A 25342-nucleotide genomic window follows, 5' to 3' on the forward strand; every position below is an offset into this window, starting at 1 on the left:
CAAAAAAAATTTAGTCCTTTAAAAATTACTAACCAAATAAATATGCAAAGGATAATTACTCACATTAGGCACTATCAGTGCTGTAAATATGAACAAGCTATGACTTTCACAAATGCAGAAATCGCACCACAAAAACGAGTGAGTTTCATAAACAAGGTGTTTTTCGAGAATTTAAAAAATTACTTAAGTAGCCCAGAATTCGAAAAGATCAAGTGAGCTATTTCTTCATTACTTGTGCTTGGCAAGAAGAAATTTGTCATATATAGCTTGCATCGCTGTTAGCATAATCGCGAATTCACGAAAACACTTTTCATATAATGGCCATTGTCAACCGGCGATGCTCTTCGACTTTTCTTTGGTTTCAAAATTTTTTATATGAAAAAAAAAAGAAAGTGATTTCGTGCTATTTGGTTGTACGGACATAATATACAAAAATAGCAGGAAAATCAAAGATATCAAGTATACCACTTTTGATCTTTTCTGAAACCGACTTAGACAGATTGAAACTGCAGGAAAAATATGCAGCCATTTCAGTTATTTCTGAAGCTACATGAATATGCAACTAATATATATGTATAAAAAAGTAGTAAATTTTATAAGCGCACTGCAGATTACAAACCTGATAGTGTCGTCGAATGATGTTGAAAGGACTTTGTCGCCTTCAACTGGTGAGAGGAATGCCCCAGAACAGGCGCGGTGGTGCGTCAGTGTTCCGAGGGGCACTGGGCTTCTTTTCGACATCATTCGGGAATCCCAAAGTTTAACCATCCTAGAACACCAATGCACATTATTACCGATGGGAAAAAGAAAAAAGAAAGAGAGAGAGACTACAGCTGCTTGTCATGGACAACAATGTGATATGTACAGGTTACGTGTGAAATGTTCACTGTGGACCCAAGAGTGCCAGCACTTAAAAATCGATACAGTCTACAATCCTTAAACAGGACCTGCATACACGAACTTTCAGATACAACAGACGATTATCCAGCCTAAGTTTGACATGTGTATAAAATTAACAGAGCGACGCTCACTTTTAACGAACCGCAATAAAACGGACTATCGACTACAATGGACGAAATTAGTGGCACTTTTTGTCAAAATTGGGCTTAAAAGCGCACTTTTGCCGTTTTGACGCAGGCTGATAAGACTTTTACTATGCTGCTTCCTGCGAGCTAAAGCCACGATTAATTTTAAATGGCAGCTGGCAACATTGGTGGCTTCCAGCCAAGTCAAGCTCGCCTGAGAGCGTGTTGGTGACGTTGGTCATGCACGGACGTAGCTAGTTGATGCCATTTTGTCATTGCGTTTCCGTGCTTGACTGTTCTGTCTGTTCGCAAATTTTTAGGTAATGGCCCTCAGAAAGCAGCCTCAAGTCAGGGGGGGCTTTCGGGGCAGACAGCTTCTCTGACTATGTCACATTTGACGACACCGTCGATAATAAAAAGCTGACTGAAGAGGAGGCGAGAGCTGCGATCGAAGGCCGTTCTGAGCTGTCATCAGAATCACAGCGAGCACGAAGACGAGTCCTCTGCAGCCAGGCTGGCTTTGCAGCAGGTGACTGACAGCATTGATGAAGTGAAAGAATACTTCCAGCTGCAGCAAGACGACTGCAGAGCTGAAGTCTTGCAGCTGAGTGAAATGTGGCGCAACGTGATAACAGCATCGATCAAGGGTGCTCGCCAATCACTAATCACTAATTTCTTTTCAAGGTAACTGTAAATAAGAAGTTTGTATTCTGCATTAGATGTTCGTCACTCATTGCAATAACATTGTAAGGCACCGTGACCTATATTTTGAAAGCAAGACGTTCCAGAGCAGGTGAGTTCAGCTGTCAAATTAGAATATTGATGTGAAAGGTACCTTGGTGCTGTCCGGCGATCTTTGGAACAGTGGGGGGGGGGAGCTGAGTTCTTACTTCAGAAGATATGCCTTCTCGTCCTCACAAATAAGAATTTATTCGAAGCCGATCGATAGGACCACACAAAAAAGTTTACTAGAAACGTTTTTGTTATCGGGCTTTGTTGCTGTAGAATCTGTTGCTGGGCCTGTTGGTACATACTTGAAGAAACGGAGAAACCAGCTTAAGGACACGTTCACAAGAGGAGAAGACGACACACACATGCTGAACCAGCATGTGGATCCAGTGTGTGCAAAAAAGTTTGTTTTTGCTCGCAACTTTTTTAAAAGCTGTGTTTCATTTACTACGAACTTTGGGATACAGCGAACAGATGCCGCGTGAGGCTCAGGTTCGTTATGAGCGGGCTCGACTGTATAACAAAATATTGGTCATAACAAAGTGAATGAAAATGAGTTCTTGAACATAATGAACTTATTTTTTTGTAAGATGTACCTTTGTTATGATGATTTTCGAGCATTATAAATGCACTCTAACAGACTCTTTCTCCATTTCGTGGCTCGAGACGCTAAAGCATTACAAGCTCATGATTGTATTAACTTGAGTTCAATTCCCACGTTTTTGAACTCTTACTGTTTTTTTTAAAACAGCTTAAATAACAAAACCTTTCTGAAATTTTCAGCCAAATGAAAATGCATGCTCTATGCTGACAAGAAAATGTAAGTGCTTTTGCACATAGAGAGATTCGTTAACGAATGCCTTTTCCAACAGCTGGATTTCAACCTGCCAAATGCAACGTGCACTCCAGAACTCCATTAAAGGTACAGAAACTTTAGCTGTAAAAACAAACGCACTGTGCCTTGCGCGTCAGGAATGTGAAGTCTCGTGGCATATCGCGCGAGATGGGTCGAGACCATAATCTGCGGCGAATTCCACGTGACACGATGCACATGACCAATCAGGTGCGAGAAGAGAGATGTCTCAAGGCATCAGGATGCCACTGCTCCGCAGAGCTTTCATCCAAGACATGCCGCAGCATAAAGAAAAGCGCAAATGTAAAACAGAAAACAACGCTTGCTCTGACGTGCACATTTTCGGAATGTGCGAGATCCTGTCACACTGCCCCGTGGCAGGACGCGCACGTTTACTGCCGCTAGCTGTACCTCAAAGCAGTTGAAAGCGTCCAGTTTGAAATTTATGATAACAGGCCCTAGTGTTGAAGTTCTACGAAAACGAGAGGTTGCGTGGCAGAGTATTTGCACTTACGCATCTGTGCTGCCCGTCAGGAACCACCAGCTGTTCGTCGGGTGGGCATTGATGGTCCTCACTTTTCGACTGTGCAGATCGTACATGCCAACCTTTTTCCTACGAAGAGCAGCACAAGCAGAAACACAGTCAGTACATAACAACAGCGGAAGATAAATGCAGCCCAAAGCACAAGGTTCCATGCATTAGTCAAGGTGAAAAGAAAACCATGTTTACTCATGTGTACTATCGTACTGCAACGGTTGTACAGTATCATCGACCATAAAACACTCACTCTTGCGATCTGGGGTCCAAAAAAGAAACTTGACCATTGCCATGTGCTGCGATCATCGTGTTGTCCCGCAGCCAGTCAATGTACACCACACCAACGTCAGGGTCAGTACGATACAGCTGCAAGGACGTATACTGTGTTTAGATCTCAAACAAAACTGGCAAATAATGAACTAGCATCGTTTCTGCATAGACACCTCAGTTGTATAATTACAGACACACATCTCAAGAAGTCAAAATGCCTGTAGCATATGTTTTGCATGCTTATTAGGATTGCTTTCATGAGGTGTGAAAGATGGAAGCTAAAAGGCATATTATTTAAATTTGAAATGAAGATACGAAGTGCAACTGCCTTCTCTTAGAGCAAAACACTATGACAAAGATCCTAGAGGCTTCAAATAGTGAAACACTTTTCAATCGGATTAGCCTGGACCATGGCAGCATTCCTAATCTCCAAAGCGGTTGCCTACTTATTTTAATGCAAAGTTATAAATTTTTTCAACAAGTGAAACAAAAAAAGTCATAGCTTTGCCGCAAGGGCAAAGCAGTGAATGGAAGGTCACGTGCAGAATGGCAAGCAGATTGAAACGTACCCCGCGTTTCTCACGCACAAATGACGCACGAAATGTACTCACAGGTAGAGATAAACGAGAATACACAGGTAGAGATAAACGAGAATAAGCGTTTCAGTTGTTACTTCACTGTGTCTGAAAAGCGTGCCCTTTTTGCAAACGGAAGCTGTGCAACGATTGCAGCAACCTTTGTGCGCCCCGCAACTACAACAGAATCGTTTGAGTTCAAGCCCAACAGTATAATCCTCCCCACCGGGAGATAAGGGCACAGGAGAGATCATCCACTCCCCTCCTCTCTGCAGGCCAATGTACACGTGGGAGATTAGAGCCGCCACACCCTCATTGCCCTATCTTGCTGATAATGCTAAAAACATGGATAGTTCCCCCTGAGATGCCCACCAACAGCAATAAGCGGCAGATATGAATAACTTGCTGTTTGAACATTGAAGGAAGTATTTCTCGGTGGCTTAGTAGTTAACGCCTCAGATTCATGACGCGGACGTCCCACATTCGATTCCACTAGCCGGAATCTTTATTCTGAATTTTTTTTCTTTCTTGCATTTGCATATATATATAGATACATATACGGTGCATGATGCCCAGCAGCAAAATACAGCCGAGAGTGTCCATATAATTGCTATCGCAATAAAACTACAAATTATTTTTAACCATCTAAACAACTGAAGGCATTCCACTGTCAATCAGGTGTGCCTGCAGGCAAAGTAAGTAGAGGAATTCGGTGGACATAGAGCTAATTAATAACGCAGGGGTGAGATGGCTGAAGTTGAATTGGAAGCAGTTTTTGGAGCAGCAATATTTCAATCTTGGAGCAGAATGTGGGCTTGGAGCAGTTAGCGGCATTGATTATGTTGCCCTAGGAACTTGAAAAGAAAAACCAAATTTGTGGCAACTTGAGGGACATGTAGATATTTTAATTATCTGAGAGTACACATAACACCGCAACAGCCTTTGAAGACAGTTTTTCTAAAACTGGTTATCATTAGGTGTGATTCCCGCAACTTCTCCACACAAATCACCTGACCTATCTAACCAGTGTTAGATATGTCATGGAAGAGGAGCATTAAGGCACCCTATTCACTATGTGGCAGCAGCTCCACAATGCGCAACCCAGTGAGTAGAAGCAAGCTAGCACCACCGCAGCACACTTTCAGGGGGGGGGGGGGAGATCACACATTTTTACAACAACCCAGAGAAAATTAGTGGCACCACGGGAGCCTTCATTAGAAAATGTGCAAAGTTAAGACAAGCTTGGGCGCCTCTACCTTTTTTCTTTGCGTAACTTCTACCCTGACTGCTACACAGACTCTTTCCTGGGCTGTGGCAGCTCCCAAACGGCAATCCACGTCCCGATGAAGCGCGCCACAAAATTAGAAAAATTATTTCCTCCCATTCCTGTCATCCTGCACCCCTTCCGCACCAAAGAGCCGCGGGATGATGCAAAATGCAACAGGCCTCCTGCCTTCCATCAGGCCTTGGTTCAAAAAGCCCAGGTGGTTGCAGAGATCTTCACAGGGAACCCGGACTGGAGTTTCCTCCCATATGCTTGGTTAATATATATTTCTTCATATTAAGTGTGTTCTCTCTCTTGGGCCCCTCTGTATGCAAACATCGCATTTTATTGCTATCAGCAGTGCGTCTAGGTGCTGTACGAAATATCTCAGTCCTTTCCCCACTGAAGCTGACGTGGACACCAAAATTCTTGCTTTTGAGGCTCTTGAGGACTAATTCAGCTCAAATTTAGCATTTTTAATGCTTTTGTAGCAACTTTGGGCAGGAAAGCATAATAATATAAAAAAATAGGCCACATGCACAAGTCTCCCACACCTGATAATGGGGCAGGGCACGACTCCATATACATGCATCTGCTGTGGTAGGTAGCAATGCACAGCATAAGACACCTGAGAAATCTCTTTACCCATACAAGTACAACTGAACACCATTATGACACGCACTGTAGAGCTGTTCTTGTCCCTAATATGGGATGTATCTTACGAGCAGGATACCACATTCTTATTTTCTATTCAACCCCTATTTCAATGTCGAGCCTAAAGATGTGTTTTATAAGCCCATTTGTCTCCCACATTAGTGTCTCTTATAAACATGTTTGGCTTTATCCAGAAATTATGAACACTTGGAAGAATTTCTTCCCGCAATAATTTTCCCAGCATGAAACACTTCGCACTTCATAAAACCACCACTGAGAAAATAAGCTGAATAAGGAACATTGTTGTTCACCTCATCGAAAATGCCCCGCTCAATGTCTGCACACCGCAGGGTGTCATCGTAGCTTGCAGAATAAATTTTCTGCGGCTCTCCGGGGCGGATCTTCAAGCACATCAAGCCAGCGTCATGCGGAGTGTATGTTTCAACGACATTTTCACCAGTGCCCTAGAATTAAGAAGAAAAAATTAAAGTCATTTTAACCATGGCTTACTTCACAAAGCAGTACTGAAGATCACACAAAGAGCAGAACCAACGGAAAAAAGAAAAGGCAGGCGAGTAGGAACCTATCCATTGTTGGGTAGTGCTTGACCGGACGTGGTGAAGGAAGAAAACCAGCGATGGCTTTCCTTGTTTTTCCTTCCATTTCCGTGCTACTCAACAATGCAAATAAAGTAGCGGCAATCGTCAAAGCATGTTGGCAATCATTACTAGGCTTGTGCAAACATTCGAATGCTTTCAATATTCGATTATTACTTATTAGATTTCTAAATTACTTATTACTATTATTCTATTACTTATTCTATTCTAAATATTACTCTATTTAAATTTGCTTTGTTTTAAACTTAAATTGTTGAAAATTTCAAAGTATTCGAAATGACCGAATAGGTGCATATTCCGCAAATAACAAGTACACCCCACCCTGTAAAGGTGGCTTCACTGCAGCAAAGGGTTACTAAGACGTGAGGAAATATGCACTGTCCTAAAGCCTAACTTTCAAGTCACATGAACAAATTGCCCTCCCATAGATTCTCCTTTTTTGTTTTTTTTTTCAGCTTAAAAGCTTGTTATACCGGCTTATATGCTCCAAATATACAAAATTCTAAAACGTAACATTTTAGAGGTTATCCCTTGCACTCTACGGAAAGTCAAACCTTTCTACTATTTAAAGTTGTTTCCACTTCCTTTGAACCCAAAAAAGGAATTCACTATTCGTACAACCCTAATCGCAACGCATCGCGCATCAACCGCACACCTAAACGATGGCAAACGACCCAGCTGGCCGTAAAAATCTTTAGACGAAGGCCACAAAAATGTGTATGTCCCGTAGCATTTGGCACGACTTAGCCGAGCGCTGCGAATACTTCATACATAACACGGTACATAGGTACGCACACGTTCCACACACTTCTGTTCGGACCCCATGGTTGAGATAACAGCCGGTGAAACACTGCGGAGTCAACAGTGAGGCACAAGGAATGGAGGCTATCGTTCCTATAGTACACTACGGTTCAGTGCGAGACCTTGAGAAACTCGCATGTCGCCACCGCTACACAGCACGGCGCACCACATAACTGTCGCAACACCGCCATTGTGCCCAGTGGATATGGCTAATAAGCTGTCGCATCCGCTCCGCATTTCTCCCAGAGCGCATTAGTTTGTGGGTTCCTCAGCTTATTGCACGGTCCAATTTAAGTCGGTGTTCGTTTTTCTTGTGGGTCACCAAACGCCGCCATGACGAATTTGGTCTCGGAAATAGCTGGAAGGTTTCTGGCTACCAGATGCAAAACAGAGACGATGTATGCCTGCTGCCATCTTTGTGACGACTCGACTAATTGCAATACAGGCGCTTAGAGACTTCACCTTTGGTTGCCATTATGCCTGGCGTTGTCTTTTAAACCACTTCTGCTGTGCAAGATGGTGCGATTACCAGTGGTGGCAAACATACTGCGGCACGTCTCAAGTTAAGACAGAAAGCAAATTGATTGGCGTTGGTACGACGTAAGACACGGTAGATGCGAGCTTTTTCAAAGGCGTTTGTCACTTTTGCAAGGTTTCGCATATCGTGTTGCACCGTGATTGTCACATGCCCTGTAAAGCGCCAGTAAACAGGCTCCTATTTTTTTGTCACATCCCCGAACATGCTTGCCAATTCGAACAGAAGGCCGTGGCGATTTGTTCGAATATTACAACGCTGCACGCCACGCAGACCCTCCATCTGGATTTACAATTCCCGTACCTCTTTCCTTCTGACCAATCCCCCTCGTATATGCAGTAACGCAAGCTCGACCACTGGAAACTTGACATACCACTGAGCTCATCGAATGGGCCTTTGCCCTCCGATACGGCGCCTTGGCCCTACGGTGATGCAGTTCTGGCCACGCAGTCCACATTTTATTTTCCTGTGCTGCTCTGTGCCGTTTCCTAGAGCCAGACACTACCGAGAAAAGTAGTATTGCCAGAACGAGAGCCCTGTTCAGTTGTTGGCTGCATGCCGATGATGCATCGCTGACGTCATGGCACGCTGCCCAAGTGGGTGGTGTCATGATGGGCTACGCCTTCACCCTCTCTATGGTAAAGAAGGGTGGCAAGGCCTCAAGAAAATTTGAAATAAGCTGGAACAGGTGTTCTAACACCTGTAACTTCCTCATTATAATAAGTATTCACAAAAATCTTGCGGCAGCATGTTCACATAGCAAAAGCGTGCATCTTTCTCTTCATCTTCCTAACAATTTAGGCACTTTGGGGTTCTTCACTGGCCCTTTGATTTGATTGACATGTGGGGTTTAACGTCCCAAAGCCACCATATGATTATGAGAGACGCCGTAGTGGAGGGCTCCGGAGATTTCGACCACCTGGGGTTCTTTAACGCGCACCCAAATCTGAGCACACGGGCCTACATTTCCGCCTCCATCGGAAATGCAGGCGCCGCAGCCGGGATTTCATCCCGCGACCTGCAGGTGAGCGGCCGAGTACCTTAGCCACTAGACCACCGCGGCGGGGGTTGTTCACTATTCCTTCAAGGGGGAGGCTACCCTGGAGACCAAACTTTTATTTTTTGACATATCTGGATGAAAATTTCAGGGCATGTTCCGTACACTAAGAATGCAACTGCAAACTTTCATGAAGCTGTGGTTCTTTAGTTCTAAAGTTATTGAGGTTCAATTGGGTTGCACTGGGTTGTTCACGTGGGTGCCTGTGGAAGGTCATGAGAAATTCCAGGACATAGTAGAAAGATGAAATTCATTGTGTAGACATCCCAGGGTGCACAAAGCCATGTGATTCAATTCCCCCTTCAAATAATGTTCACGCAACCTTGAATTTGATGTACTTAGTAATTACCATATTCATCAAAACGTGATAGTTTTTGACAAATTAACGACACCAACTTCCAAAAAAAAAAGGAGCTTGTTGCACCGTTGCAATGTCACCCAAAACAGAATTTAAAAGAAAGGGTACACAAATCTGGTGAGGAGTCCGAGTTTTAGCCTTCCTCGGCATCACAACTAGCAAAAAAAATCCATTCTGAAAAAACGGGCTAGAAAGTTAAAACACTTGGGTTTTCTTCAGAAAGCTTCAGAAGAACAGCTAGAAGTGTCTTGATGCACTCTTCTTCAGGTGTCATTTGCAATTTATTTTTTGACGTAAAGCAACGTAGTGCTGAGCCTGGCGATCTCAGAAACAATCGGCGTCACTCTAGATAGCGCCGCTTCGGAGCATGTGCCGAGTCCCACAATCTGGGAAACACTCAGAGCATTTGCGGCTCCAGCCACACTCGATGAGTCGCACTTTCGACTGACGACCGCTGACTGCACAGTTCTGCTGCTGCAAGCGTCTAGGAAGTCAACACTCGCTGCAGAATAGCGATATTTCAGTGCCTGCACAAACCGCATAACCCGCTTCAGTGCACAGGACCTCTGCACTGTCCTCGGTTTCGTTACCAGCATCGCATGACGACAGAGACGAAAAAGACAAAACTAGTGCAAAAAGAAATAAAAGAATAGAAAATGATCGAAAAGATACTGCAAGGCAAAGAGCGGCTCAGCAGATGCCAGTCCAGGCAATCGGAGCAGAGAGCAAACACGGGATGAGCGCGCGTCATCGAAGGAGGTGACCACCTCCCCTGCTGCTCAGCAGGCGATGGTGGGCGCGCTTTCTCCTGTGAGATACGAATGCACTGCTCTAGCCAACGAGCGCTCCGCATTGCCTTGCGGGAAAACGCCAATAGCATCTGAAGTGTGCTGCCAACGCCGGGTTGCAAGACGGTAAACGAAAGAGAAAGAAATCACACTGAAAACAACACCAAGACGGCACGGGACGACCGCATGATCTGCGAACAGAGCGCGTGCGAGGTTTGGTTTGATTTAGGCGTATTTTGCACATTTCAGACACCACTGCAGCCTCGAAAATAGCATTTTTTTTCCCACTTTGCGGCTGAATTAGGTGCTAAGAAATACGGAACAGCTAGTTCACGAGACATACAACCCATGCATATGGTTTTCCAAATGCCGACTCTTTTGCATGCCCCCCTTAAGCTGTTAGTGACACAGTAGTTTTTCTTCACAAACAGAGCGAGCTGCGAGTGATTGTACGAGATTGCTTCCGCTCTTCGGCAAACATGGCCCACATTTTCAAGCAGTACGTTTTCAAGCGGTATGGCCATGTGTCGGCAATAAATGGTGGAGCTCACTCAGACTCACTCAAGATATATATGTCAACCTTCAGGCTCACCAAAGTTTTCCTCAATCAGACTCACTGGAACTCAAGGTCACCAAAACTTAACCCACCCGGACTCACGGCTCGATTCGCTCGAGTGAGCCGACGAATGTGCTTGCCGACCTATGCAAGCGGCACTGCAGAATTCACGCGGGTTAAGATTTATTCGCTGCCACCGCAGTAGCATTCTTCTTTAAGTTTATGCTGGTTTTTCCCAGAGCATTTGATTTTGAAGCAATAAGGTTGTATCAGGATTTCAACACACACGACCACAATGTTTCCTGTCAGAACTAGCTGGCTGGCCTCTGGCTGCCAGGAAAATGCCAGAAGTGCGAGAATTCACGAGGCCCTCTGTTTTTTTTTTTATAGAAATGTTTCTTTTTCTCGCAACTCAATTTTTACTGAATCCAAATTACATGTTTTTCCAAATCCTACGTTTATTTTTTGTTTTTCTGAAAATGTTTCAACAAGGTTCTACTGTACTAGACGCAACAAAAAAGTACTAAGCTCTAATCATCAATTATTTGGCAACATGACGCGAGACTGACGTCTACGATTTTCACTCACCACCTTCAGAAATCCAAAATTTCCCAGTTTGTCGCCAGCAAAGACGAGGGTTGCCGTCAGAGATGGGTGGATAGCCATCGCGGTGATGCGCGCTGAGGTCACTTTCTGTACAACCACGTCATCCACACTCACTTCCATCATCCTGTCCAGAAATCTGCAAGACACCAGTATTGTTGGGAATGAACACAAAACATGCTTACATCCTGAAATTGCCAAACCTGTGCTTTTCTTGACGGTTGGCCTCCCTAGTAATTTTTGACAAGCAATGCATGGAATCGGCAAATAAAACCAAGAATGACTTGACAGTACACTCAAACCTCGATATAACGAACCGGGATATAACGGAATATCGGTTATACCGAAGTAAAGCTATTCTTGCAATAGATATAGTGTTAGGAATAAACCTTTATAATGAATTTCCAGATATAACAAACCTAATTTCATGTAAAATACAACTCTGCTATAATGATGTTTCAGTGCATGTATTATTGGAGAACATAAAGATAGCCGAGCACAGCTTGTGCTAGTAGTCCAAGGCTAGGTTGCTAGCTGGTCCTGGCCAAATGAAGAGATGCCAAGTTCCAGATGAGTCCCGCAGAATCACCTCTCGCTATTTCAGCCATACTGCGTCATAGACTACATTAAACACGTAGATTCTAGCAGTCTTGCTTGGCAGAGCACAGCGATTCCCAGCACAGCAATTCCTCCTGCAGGCCAACATTTTGCCCCTAAGGGACAATGATGCTTGACTTGCGCATGCATCACCTAACCGGCTTAATGTAGAGTGCCTCTTTCCCCTGTTTAGTTGTCAGGGAATACCATCGTGAGAATACTTGTACATCACGAAAAACTCATCATCTCATCTGGTGATGTGCAATGCGACTTTCTGAGCTTGTATAAATAGACAAGCAATTATTACAGTATTCAAAATCAGTTCAATTTGAATACAGTTGCATCTGTTTCTATTAACTCGATTGTGCCGCAATAAATAGTCGTTGTATTAGTAGTTCATTGTATACGAACTCGTTATAAAAACGTCCACTTAGTGACCAAACGTTTTTTTGTATTTTTATTGAATACAGTGATAACACTCCTTCTAATGACAAGTTAAGCCTTTCCGAATGTTAGGCGATGTTTGTTTGCCCACGATAAAATTAAACCACATTCACAATGAACTCGCGCCGTTCCAATGAAGCGCGGTACTTCCATGTCGAATCAATCATCCCTGGCTAGTTGTGCACAGCGTGTCACTTGGCTCTCGCCGTCGTATGCTGGGTTGTTTGCAGTCTAATGCATGCATGTGCTTGTGCGTTCTTCGTGTATGCTTCACTTGCGAGCATGCTCGGGAGTGGCTAGCAGCCTGTTCGCCTAACACAACTAAGACAAATTCGGTAAGCAACGCAAGCAAGCGGCCTCGCACAACGCAGCGTCTGCGAACTTGCAAACGGCGGCACGATGCACTTGTACCACCGTCACTCTGCCGAACAGATATCGGTAGATGACTGTGATAACATACCCGGTGATGAGTCAAAATGGCCCACTCGTCCCCACCGGCGACCTTGCCATCGCTGTTCTTTGCTGCTTATCTAGATGTTAAGGCACTGTCGCAACCGCGCGGATGTCGTCACTAATCGACCTGTCTCCACCATTACCGAAAGGCGGAAAACCTTTTGAGGCACATTGTGATGTCAGTGAGCTGAGTGACGCAGCGAGGTTATATGCAATAAAGTTATCGCTTCTCGAATTTAAGGGTTCTTGCATTCGAAGGTGTTGTTGCTTAATCGGCGGGGGTTGTAGATGCTGAGGACGGTGTCAGAAAAGTTCGCCGTGTGAAAGCTGACTGCGAATCTTCATGCTGCCTCCGATTTTTTCTTTTCTCACTTCAGTTCTGTCTATCAAGAAATGCCTGGAAAGTAAGCGACTTTGCTCACAGAGTCAAAATCTGCGTGCGATTCTCGATATTCTTGTCGCAAGTAAACTGCAGCAAGGCATGTGCACGTGCGCGCCTACCACATGCATTAGTGTCTGTTATAACACTTTTTTTCCCGCTTCGTATGTGCCATACTTTGATAGCGACTGTGTCAGAAGTATTCGTTATAAAAGTACGAGGCTTTGAAAAATGTTTTGCTGTATGCGGACTCAGTTTCAAAGTTGTAGCATAGGAAAATCGTAAGTGCACCGAAATATGGTCATTATAGTCGATATATCGCTATATCTGGGATCGTTATAAGTGGGTTCGACTGTATAAACTATAGAAGACATCGCAACATTAACAAATAGGTGTATATTAGTGCATGTGTAACCCTTTGTAAAGATGATCCCTCTGCAATGGAGGCGTGTACAGTTGAACTCCACTACAACGAACGCCACTTCAATGAAATTTCCACTACAACGAAAAATTCACGATTCCTCATCAGCAGTCTGTTAAAGTCAATGCATAAATATTGTCGCCAAAATGAACACTTTTTTTTTTTCAGTTGTTCTGCTTCAACGAAATTTTAGGATGCGATTCCAAGCTCAGGCACTTATTGCTATCCAGCAAAACTACTCTTTAACATTTTGATGCATTTTCAGAGCTTCAAATTGCGTCAATGAAGTCTGAAAAGCGTGTTTTCAAATAAAAATTTTTTTCAAATAACATGCAACTTTGTTATGGAAGTTTGAGTGTAACTCAAAATTTCAAATCCTACAAATTCATGTCGAAGCGAATTCGAATATTGAAATACTCACCCTATTATTGAAAACATTCAAACATTCGCTCATCTTTAGTTATTTGTAATGTAAAAATGCACAAAAAATGACATTCAGCAGCCCCTGCTGCAGTAACATTATGTCCCATTCAAGCCAAGATGAAAAACACAGCAAAATGCACAGCGCAGGGCATTTTATGAGTGAGCTCAGAAACTGCTTCCGAAAATCCAGCTCACTCCTGACAATGCTTCCCACCAAACAAAGGGGTGCCACATACCCTCCAGCTTCTCTTGACAGAGACTCCAAAGCCACTTGGCGAAGTTCTTCCTTGACGATGTCCTCGCAGAGGCAAGACCTGCTACCTTCGTCGACACCACCCCTAGCAACCTCCACGAAGGCCAGTGGTCCTGGTCTAATGCGCTCTTTAACTGGCTCCTGTAAAAGGTGAAAGTTAACCACAAAGTCTCTTTCCACTAAGACGCAAAACAAACTAGAAATTGAGAACACGATATCTAACTGCTGATTTTCCGTGCACTCTTGAAAATTTGAATGCTTTCAGAGCATCGCCACAAGCACCATAGATGTCGATGTATAAGAACATATGGAATTTCGGATGCCGAAACTCGGGGGCATCCGATTTTTCAGACTTTCCGTTTAAATTTCGCTTTTGAACAGCATTAACTGAAGACTCCACCTTTGTAGCGTCTAGAAGTCTCATACGTTTCAACCAGCACTTCGAGAGTCTGTTTGCTGTGATGAAAGTGACTTGTTGCCTTTTGGAGCATACTTTGGAGGAGGAGGAGAAGTACTGCTTTGGAGCAGCCATAAGTGTTTTTGAAGCGAATGATTGATTGATTGATATGCATGGTTTAACGTCCCAAAACCACCATATGATTATAAAAGACGACGTAGTGGAGGACTCCGGAAATTTCGACCACCTGGGGTTCTTTAATGTTTTCGGAGTGGAAAATTTGCTAGTTTGGAACACCTAGTGGTGTTTTAGAAGCGGATAGAAAATCTGCCATACAATGTTTGTAGTTCAAAGCATGATCGAAGCATCTCGTAAATATTATTTATTGTAAAATGTACTTAACAGACAATGAATGTAAACTTCCAGAAGAAAAACAATAAAAAAAAGTGGCTGGTTGTCAAAAAAACAAATGTGCTTTGCAACAAGCTGTCTATTTGAAATACCAGTATTGGAGACAGAAGTAAAATCATACAGGTGCAGCTTATTGTCGCATCTAAAGGCAACCACAGTCCCATATACCTGTTGCCAAATAAACAGTAGACAATCGGTATGAGATAAAAGCAATCTTGCTCATTTTTACAGCACTGGCCTGCATGTCTAGCTGGAAAGAACGAGGACAGCCTAATGAGCTATATGCCTAATATGCCGGTCCCTGTCACACAAAGGAGATCACAGCCGATAAAGACTGCACACAAGTAGCACACTGGGATGATAGCACACAGATTCCTTTCAATTTCTTGAGGACTTGTGAGGCGATCAGACAGTGAAAGTTCATCACTCTCTCAGTGCCACTTTGGAGCAGTTACTCAAAAAAAAAAAAAAAAAAAAAAAAAAAAAAACCTTTAAGCATCTACTTAAAACACATTCGTTAAAATAGGTTTTTTTTCCACAACTATTTCCTTGTTTATTTTTTTGATGGCCTTCATTGTTATTTGTGTGTAGTTTCACATTACATACATATATTTTTTTTGTATTAGCCACCTTACGTCGCATCTGTTCTGTAATTACATTGCTTGCATTTTAGTGTGCCATATTTTATCGTGTAAATAAACTGCCATGACTCTGTGTATTTTTTCCTTGTCTCGTCTTGTTAGAGCACAATTAATTCCTGCCTTCGTTACAGTAATATTGTTTTCAAATTGTTCTCATATATTTTTTATCCTTCTGTACACGTTTTAAAATGTTTTTTTTTATTACCCCATTTACACAATGCCTCTAAGGGCTGCAAGGTGCTTTAAAATAAATAAGTAAATCAATCAATCAATAAATAAGTATTACTGTTTGGAGCAGCCTGGACTAGAATTTCTCTTTGGGAGCAGTTGGGAACGATTGGAGCCATCACTGTATCTGTGTGCGGTCATAGCAGTATCCAAGAAGTTGCACTGCAACATTTATGTCTGCCTTCTCGAGTCCAACAGCCAGCATTGTGGCACAAAGCCCAGCAATGACAAGCTTTTGAACCAGCCTTGACAGTTCCCAAAGGCAACGTCAAGAAGCACTTTGACTTTAAATGAGACTGAATGATTCGAGATTCAATTAGTCTTGTAATACACAATGCAACATATCTTTTCATCATGTTCTATTTGATTACCAGTGATACAAGAGCCACTCACTCGAACACAATCCAACACAACACTGTCTTCGTCGTTCTCTTTTCCAGTCTACCCCTCATGCGCCGGTCACCGCGTTGTAATGATCCACTAGAATATGCACCGATAAATCATTGAGCTAGTACCAGAGGTGGGACAACTAGTGTTCCACGCCGTTCACTCCAATTCCTCAAATACCAAAGCACTGTTCTGCATAATATCAATGTTCTAGACATTGTCGTTTCTCAGTAACTTTGACTACCTATCGGCAGCATTTCCAGGCCATGCTCAGAAAGTGTTTCAGGCTCCTGTAACCTTGGCAATAGCTGGGGTCACACTAGCGAGCCCCTCGTTGCTTATCCTATGCACAACTGCACGTGCATAAGCTTGTATTTTGATCTTGCCTAGAATATTAGCTATCTCGAGTCACTCACTAACCGACAGATATATAGACCGAGTTCCACCTTACTGGGCTTGTACGAATAGTAAACATTAGATTCCAATAATTTAATTGAATTCGAATAGTATATGTCACATTTTATTAAAAAAAATTTGCACATTTGTCACGACCTAACTAACCTGTACAATACTTTGTAATCAATGATAGAAGCAACACTTTGATTTTTGGAGCAGAAGAAATGCTCACTTTGCAGCAGCTATTGATGTTTTCCGAGCAGATCGCAAAATATTACAAACGACCCTTAGAGGTTAGTGCATCATTTAAGCCTCTTGTAAATATTAATGTTTATTTTTAAACATATTGCACATACAATAATCATTGCAAATTTCAAGAAACATGATTAGGCAGATGAACAATCGTTGAACACCAAGTGTTATTTTCATATTTTGCAAAAGTAGCCCACATTGGCATTTTCAAAAATCAAATGGGCTAAATGAACTAACATTTGAAATGCTTGCGATGACTTGAAATATGTTTAGGTTTAAATTTTACTATAATTAGAGCATATAAGCCAGAATAACAAGCTTTTTACCTAAAATATGATGAATCGATGCAAAAGAGATAATGTTCATTAAAATTGTATGAAACTTCTTAGCAGAGCAAATTTCCTGGACAGGTGTATTCACAACATAGCACCTATCCACTGCAGTGAAACCACCTTTCACAGGGGTTCACATGTGGACTAATGTACACTATTCGTTCATTTCGGATACTTTGAATTTTCTTGTAATTTAAATTAGGATCGAAGAAAATTCTCAAATTCGCACAAGCCTACACACAAAACTGTATGGTGAACCAAAAAGAGAACAAGGACTTTTGCAGGCTTTGTATTCTAAAAACTGAAGGCTCTAAATAATTCTATCTATGGAGTCCCTGAATTTTGTCCAAATTAACAGAACCACTCATTAATATGACTCAGGGCAATATACCAAGTTGTGTTGCAAAGTTTGTTTTTTAGAGCTGAAGCAATGTCACACACAGCTCTCAACTATGGCCAGTAGTTTTTGGATGTCAGCCAACAGTACTCAGTATATGGCGTGTTCACGTGAGTGATCAAGGGACAAAATGTGCTATGCACCCTAAAAGCTAGCAACCCTTTCAATATCTTGCAGCGCCCTTCTGCAAGACCCTAATGTACTGTGTCAAACGAGGCTGGAGGAACATTCTGCACACAATAAAAACTCCATACCGTGAAGTTTTTGTTTTTTTCCTTTCTTCCTCAGTTGGCATGCAACTGTCGGTGCATGTAGTTTCGACACTTTGAAGGCAGGCAATCGGATTTATTTACAATGGTCGATGACATAAAAACACAGGCGTTGAGCAAGGAGTGACAAAGACGAGACCCTTTGTTCACGCACGATGTTTCCAGGCACAAATTTATGCGACAGAGCTGTTTGAATCAATGGGGCTTGGGAGCTGAAGAACTGTCTCTGAAATGCAACTTCCTTGCGAGCGTTCAGTTCTTTATAGCGCACCCATGCATGGAATGTGAACCAAGACCCAAGCCACATTTTAATGCTTGGAATGACGGCCCCCTTGTCAGAGTGATAAAGGTAAAAAAAGAGCCACATGCCCCACACGAGCGGTCGCTTTTCCCAACGCTCGATATCAGCGGCATACATCAGTAGCAGTGCGTATTGTCGGTGTTCTCCTGAAATACATCGAAAACACAGCAATCCAACCGAAAATTTTTACTTTTATAATAAAAAAAATTTTGAATTATTGAGAGACTACTGAAACTTGACGAGGGCATTATCGCCCCATGCACAGTGCAAAACTTGCAAGTTCAGTCCCCAATGGCTGCAAGATTTGTTTTTTTTTTCATGAAGTATGCAAACAGTACAAAAACACTGCAAAATGAAGATGAGCTATCCCAAGTTATCGCACAAGCAGAATGCGTGTGTCAAGATTATAAAATCGAAAGCGACCCAAAAGAAATCTACTACAAAAGAATGCATTGGTAGTGACGCCTAAACACAAAAAGGCAGGTGAAATCAAGAAGCAAATGATTAGAAGTTGGGACACGAGATCTGTGCGAACAAGATTTACAAATGCACCCAGTCACATTCTGTCACAATCTCAAGGTTATTTTACTACAGTAAAAACTTGTTAATTCAAACTCTGTTCACAGTTAATTCAAACTAATCCCCAATGCATAGCAGTCCCCACTGGCTGCAAGATCTTTCTTTTTCGTGAAATATGCAAACACTACACAAACACTGCGAAATGAAGATAAACTATCTCAAGTTATAACATCAGCAGAATGGGTGTGTCAAGATTATAAAATAAAACGTGCCACAAAAGAAATCTACTACAAAAGCATGTGTGTCCTGATCCCAGGATGGCCCTGTGTATTTCTACGAGAGAAAACTCCGGACAAGTCGAATGCATCAGTACCCACAACAATTAATCTGCACTGAGAGCAGCTCGTTTTAATTGCTCCTCACATGAGGGGGTAACGAAACCCAAAGCAATCAAAATGTGTAGCAAAACCAAACCAAGTTTACTAGAAGTCTGAAAAAAGGAATTGGCAGCATTTCTCAGCAGAAGAAAATTCAAATTCTATTCAAAAGCAAGCTGCAAATGATGCTCATGGAGTCTGAACATAAGAAACGCAAACTAATTCAAGTTACCAATCACTTTAGTTCTGATTGCTTTTTAATAATGACATGTAAATAAATGTGTGTTTTGATGCATATCAAGCCTCATTGCTCACTGCTCATGCGAATGCCTGTCAATGCTTGTGTCCGGAGTATGAATTATCAAGCAATTCCATTCACTGTGGGAGCTCCATGGACTGAATTTATTAAATCCCCGGCGTAGCAACACCCAGATTGCATCAACGAGTCCAAAGCGGTGTTTTTTTTTAGGGGGGGGGGGGGGGGGGTTCTGCTTGTGCAGCATGGCATGACGTACATTCATTCTAATACCCACCTACCAATCCGAATTTCGCTCAATTTCAACAGTTTTATAGTCCCCTTCGAAATCAAATTAAGAAGCTTTAACTCCAATTTCCAGTTCGAAGTAGAATAGAAGCGATATGAAAGAATCAGTAAGATAAAGAATAGTTTGATGGGCTCATTTTCTACACTATCCCCAACCGATTTTGGTTGCAATAGAAAAGACAACTTTCACGAGAGGCCGGGAGAAGTTTATTATGATTGCTTACGAAACATGCCATTTCGCTGTGGACCAACAAGCTCTTTTGCTTGAGCGATACGGCACTAGAGGTACGTTAATTACCACATAAACTCAGTTAATGAGTTGTTACTGTAACTGCCTGCCAAGAGACAGGAAGACATTTAAAGAAACATTGACAAACCATGACTCGTGAACGCTTGCTTACCTGGTAGAAGGAGCCTAGGTCGAGGTTCTCAGATACGGCTGGCTTGTTCTGCAGTCGCAGGCTTTTTCTCGCCCCTAAATGCTCAACCTCTTGCTTCGGCTTCTTCCTGCAAGATGCAAAATAAAATTAATAGCAGTGCCACGCGGGCACGACAAACTAATGTATCATTAGTTAAGGCATTGAGTACCTGAATGACATTTTTTTTGGGAGGCCGAACTGCCGGATGTCTAAATGTAATGACATTGGACCTAGTGATGTCAATAACACTGAATTTTGAAATCGGCAAATTTTAGGGTAATAAAAAACAAAAGATGTATTTTAACAACCCTACTCCTCAATCACAAATAGTGCAAGTAAGTGTTTTATGGTGCCATTGGCTAGAGGTTGTTCCGGTCTTTTACAACAATGTAACTGGTCACTGCTTGTAGGCCGCTGCTTGTTAAATCCAGAGCACAGAATCAGACGTGATGACTCATGTTAAAGCTTTTGCAATTATGAACTTCACTATGGTGATACAAGGATATAACATGGCATGTGTGAAAAGTCATGTATAAACTTCTTTTTACGTGACAGATGCTATTTCAAATGTTTTATGTGTACTGTCTCTGAGCAAGCTATGGCATCGAGTACGCATTTCTTATTCAAGTGCGTTCTTGCAAAAGCTAGCGAAGGCATTAGGCGAAGAGTGGCATTAAGGCAAATGATACTTTATTCTCCCACGTGGCACCATGCAAATAGCATTAAATATTAGGGCATTGGGAAGTTAATGACATTTTCTGTGCCAATGTGGCAAGAGTATTAGGAGCGTTTCATGCGAAGATAGAAGCTCGTGAAGCCAGCGGCTGCGGCAGTACGTTCTGCAGCAGCGGCTTCATGTCATTTTTGTGCATTTTCACACTTCTGCCTCATACTAGAGAGTCCCAAGAGAATCGCCAAAAGCACTAACATGATCTTCCCGTCACGCGCACATTAGAAATTGGCAGTGGTGAAGGTCGCTGAAGATTGTTCTACGCGTCTTGTCCACGACTGCGACCAGAGGGAATCTAGCCTTACACAGACTCTCTGTACAGGTTTTAGTAAACGGAATCGCCGCTCAAACTGCAAAATGAAACAACTGCCTCTCCCCGTTTTGGTAAACAGAACCTCTGTTTAGCAGAACCTCGTTTTGGTAAACGGAACTAAGTATTTTGGTCCCTTCAGGTTTCATGTAGAGACTTTACAGTAATAAGAAGTTGGGCTGTTTAAACATGCCGAAATCATACGATTATGAGCGACGCTGCAGCAGAGGACTTTGGATCAAATTTTGTTACCTGGGCTTCTTAAATACGTTGCTACGTGTGCTAGCACTTCACTCTCGTCGAAATGTGGCTACTGTGGTGAGAAAGTGCAACTACCTTGGTTGCATGCTTTTTTGTTTTTGCTTTGCAGTCACACAAGAACTTTGTTCATCTTTCAGTTCACAAAATAAGCTGCCTTGAACACAAACCTAGAAAGATTTTTTTCAACTGCCCATCTCCGAAATGTTCAGTCCCAAGTTTTCTGCAGCACTCTTTCATTGAAATTATAAACACCACACTGCCTTAATACCGTTCAATAAATCTATCTTATTCACGTTTCATTACGTTAAAGTTTCAGCATTCATGGAGAGTACAATACTTGTGCTAATCTTGAGACATGAACCAAATAATCTTGCCATACACTCAAACTGACTTAAATTTAAACAGGTTTGCTGTTTTATTACAATGTGAAGCAAAGGAATGATCACTACTTGCATCCCTCTATGAACAATTACCTTCTACCCAAAGATGCATGTGTGCATGCACTCAATATAATCGAAAAAAGAATGCTTAATAAGTTTAATATTAATGAATTATCAGTCAAGGTTACATAGTCGCAAGCAGACGATCATTATATACAATGCTTGCATTGTGGCTTCATATTTCGCTTTTTTTCATCAATCACAGGTGAAAGACACACCAATGTTTATATGAAAACTTGTACAATTTTCGAGCACTCAGTGAAATAGAAAGCTTCTAAGGTCCCCAAAATGCCCGTCCAACGCAAATTTTTGAGCACCGCAACAGATCTTGATGTTTGAGTTGGACAACAAAAACAGCCAAGGTCAAACATCACTTGCCTCCACGCAGACCCCACAAATGAAAGAATATACACGACACCACTCCTGAAGCAGCAAAGTCTTATCTTGCGGCGTCTTTGGAGCACCCGAGACATTGTAGAAAGGAAAGGTTTTACTTAACTCTCAAGAAAACACAAGCCACACAGGCTAAAAAACGCTACACAGGCGAAACGGCATGAGCGTCACTCTGTCAACGTCGTCATCTTTCTTCACTGTCCACAGAAGGGCACGCGCATTTCCAACAAAAGTTGTCAAGTGCATTTAAAACTCCACAGCCAGGGATCTCAAACACGCGGCCCGCAGTCTGCACACGGTCGTCTTTGTCCCACATATTTTTGAGGCGCTCTATGCCGTCACCATGCAGTGAAATTTCATTTAATTTTATGGGCGATATCAGGCCTCACTTGGAACACTGTTTTGAAATAAATGTTTACTTCTCTCTCTCTCTCTCTAAAGGCTAAATTATTACACTTTGCATTGGGGGACACGACTGAAGGCTGAATAAAGGCCTGACTAGGTCTTGCTACCCTGGCAGCAAAAGCATAAACACATCAACAAGCATTTGTCGTACAAAATTCCTGGCAGATAATCATCCAGAATGGTTACATGATTAAAGTAGTGCACAGAGATATAAACACAGCTGCATTAAAGTGGTATCGATGCAACGAACATGTATTGATAATGAACTTGAAAAGAAAAGAAAGATAAACAGCTTCTCACCACTATAGCGAGTGAACTGCACAACAATATAATTAACATTCACTAGAATAAAAAAAAAAAAAACTATATGATTGGGCACGCCTATGTACAGCAGGTGAAACCTACGAACAATGAGTTGATAAGAAATTTTTAAAAGAAAGAAGTGTTATATAACTCAAACATGCCAATTACAGCAATGTAATAAACAATGACAGGCCATAAAGAACAAGGTGTACATAAATACAAGACATATATAGCCACAAAATTTTCAAAGAACAATGGGATCATCATTTTTTTAATGACCCAATCGATGTTCCATCTTGCAATAAATGGAGTATGGTTGGGTATTGATTTAGGATGTCTGGTATAAGTGAGTTTAATTGTTGTTCATTGTAGTTTGTACGTGATCTAGGTTTTTATATAACGCTAGAAACAAATACTGTAAATTCAGAATTAGCGTCCACATTTCAGTCATTCCGGAGATCAGCACACATGATTCCCAACTCCCGAGACCCAAGTCCTACCAAAAACCACCCGGAAATCAGATTTAGAAGGCCCATCTAACAAAAAGGCAACCTTAAAAGGGCTGCTGACACCTGTGCAAAAAAGCTTTTGCAAGAGCTTTTTGCCCAAGTGTCCCTCCAAATTGTTTTTCTGGTAAATAAAATTGAAACCAAAATGAACCTGGCATTTTATCAACCCCCGACCTCCTCTACTCCTACCTTTTTTTACTGTATTGGCCCCAGCGTGACCCCTGCTATAACTGCTGAAGGCCTGTCCGGGCTTTCACAGGGCTTGCACCCGCCATCAGCATGACCTTGACTACTACCCAGGTCAACCGTCTGACCTAACGCGCTAGGTGCACAGTCCTTTGCACCGACCAGTGCTGGCCTTTATACAAGAAACTGAGCTCTTTCTTTTTCATTTAACTTATGCCATAGGGCATACTTGCACCAGTAATAATAAAAATAATAATAATAAAAAATTGTGTCCCGTTTCAAAATGCAACATCAACATGAACCATACAAGGAAAATGCTTACGGTGGGCGTGGCGACTTGGCAGGCATATGTACAGGAGGAGGTGCCAGGGAAACCTTCAACTGAAAAGAAAAAGTTGTCAGGCCAGTTACAAGGATTGCTCAACAATAGCAGTATTTGTGCACTACGGCATCTCTCATAATCATATGGCGGTTTTGGGATGTTAAACCCCAACAACAAGAGAGTGCACAAACAAGAGTTGCCAGCCTTGCACACATACCTCATCGACGCCGAGAGATTCCAAAAATGCCATTTTCTCGGCTATGTTCTTTTGAATGACAGATCTGTAAGACTCCTCTTTTTCCTGAAAATTTTAAAAAGAACAAGTAGTTAAAGATCTTAAAAAGCTTTAGACTGTAGAGTATATGCAAACGGTGCTTGTGTGATGCCAGTCACCACACAATAGTGGCAACTTCTTCAATCACTTCGTCTGACCACACTGCCTTTGCACATTCTTTCCTGTTTAGCAAGTGTTCTTACTGAAAAGAAGAGTTATATAGAAAATAACATGCCAACAATATTGCTGCTGTTACAAATTGCCACCATCGGTGAACTGCCCCTGTACGCACAAGCGCTAAGGAAATCAGTTCCAGCCTTCAAGACAATTCAGCTCGTCGAAACGTTGGCTTGAGCAAACATCCACTGTTTAAGTATTCAACACAAAATGGAAAAGTGCAACATTGTTTTGGAATCCCCACCTGTGTGCTTGCAGGGCATACACTTAAAAAAAAAAGAGCAATGTCTGTGAAAACAGAAATGCCAACGAAAAAGTACCTCCTTAACTGTTGGTTCCCTTCCCGCGTCATTTTCATCTGCGGGTTGCTTCCTTTTCTTAGCAGACTGTCTCTTGCCATCCTGTACGTAAAAGAACAAGGCAGTGAGTGAGCTTTAAGAAAATAATTGCAAAAACAACAAGAAGAAACTCATATCCACGCCATACAGCAAGCTAAATAACACAGCAATGATATTCTTTGTTTTTGCTACAGCAAGTTTAACAGAAAGTTGCACATGCAGGCATAGAGGGTTCCTTCACTTTCAAAGCTCGAATTTCGAAGAGGTGACGTACTATTCCAATCCAAAATAACAGAAAAATTCGGGGAAATATGCAGGCTAGACAAATTTTTGCCAGGATTTGTTATTAGATCATTTCACCCAAAACAGTGTGGTTCCTATAAGACTACATTTGGGTACAATATTCGGGTGGGCCTCCTACAACTATTCGCACATCCTTCAGTGGTGCTTCATTATTTAAAAGAGAAGGAATCAGCAGTGCCCTGTCAGATGACTCGAAAACCTGACCAAGGCAAGATTGCTCTTCATACAAATGCCGCTATGCGTCCCTCAGAATGCCACTTCGTTATCCCGCAAAAACTGCACACTTTAGGAGAACATCCCCCCTACGCGTGAGCTCTTACGCGAGCGG

General features: G+C 42.3%; 1 protein-coding gene across 1 annotated transcript in view; it reads right to left on the reverse strand.

Annotated features, from left to right (window-relative positions):
* The window catches only part of LOC119181732 (WD repeat-containing protein 76-like), a 30013-nt gene that overhangs the window by 4031 nt on the left and 640 nt on the right, over positions 1-25342 (reverse strand). Inside the window, exons 3-12 of the mRNA XM_075875591.1 lie at positions 24694-24774; positions 24140-24223; positions 23923-23981; positions 20046-20151; positions 14177-14334; positions 11209-11362; positions 6220-6372; positions 3396-3511; positions 3122-3220; positions 620-769 (exon numbers count right to left, since the gene is read on the reverse strand). Coding sequence (XP_075731706.1) covers positions 620-769; positions 3122-3220; positions 3396-3511; positions 6220-6372; positions 11209-11362; positions 14177-14334; positions 20046-20151; positions 23923-23981; positions 24140-24223; positions 24694-24774 — 1160 coding nt within the window. The remainder of the gene's footprint in view (positions 1-619; positions 770-3121; positions 3221-3395; positions 3512-6219; positions 6373-11208; positions 11363-14176; positions 14335-20045; positions 20152-23922; positions 23982-24139; positions 24224-24693; positions 24775-25342) is intronic.

Source organism: Rhipicephalus microplus, chromosome 10 (genome assembly GCF_043290135.1).
Source record: "Rhipicephalus microplus isolate Deutch F79 chromosome 10, USDA_Rmic, whole genome shotgun sequence".
Taxonomy (NCBI): Eukaryota; Metazoa; Arthropoda; class Arachnida; order Ixodida; family Ixodidae; genus Rhipicephalus; species Rhipicephalus microplus.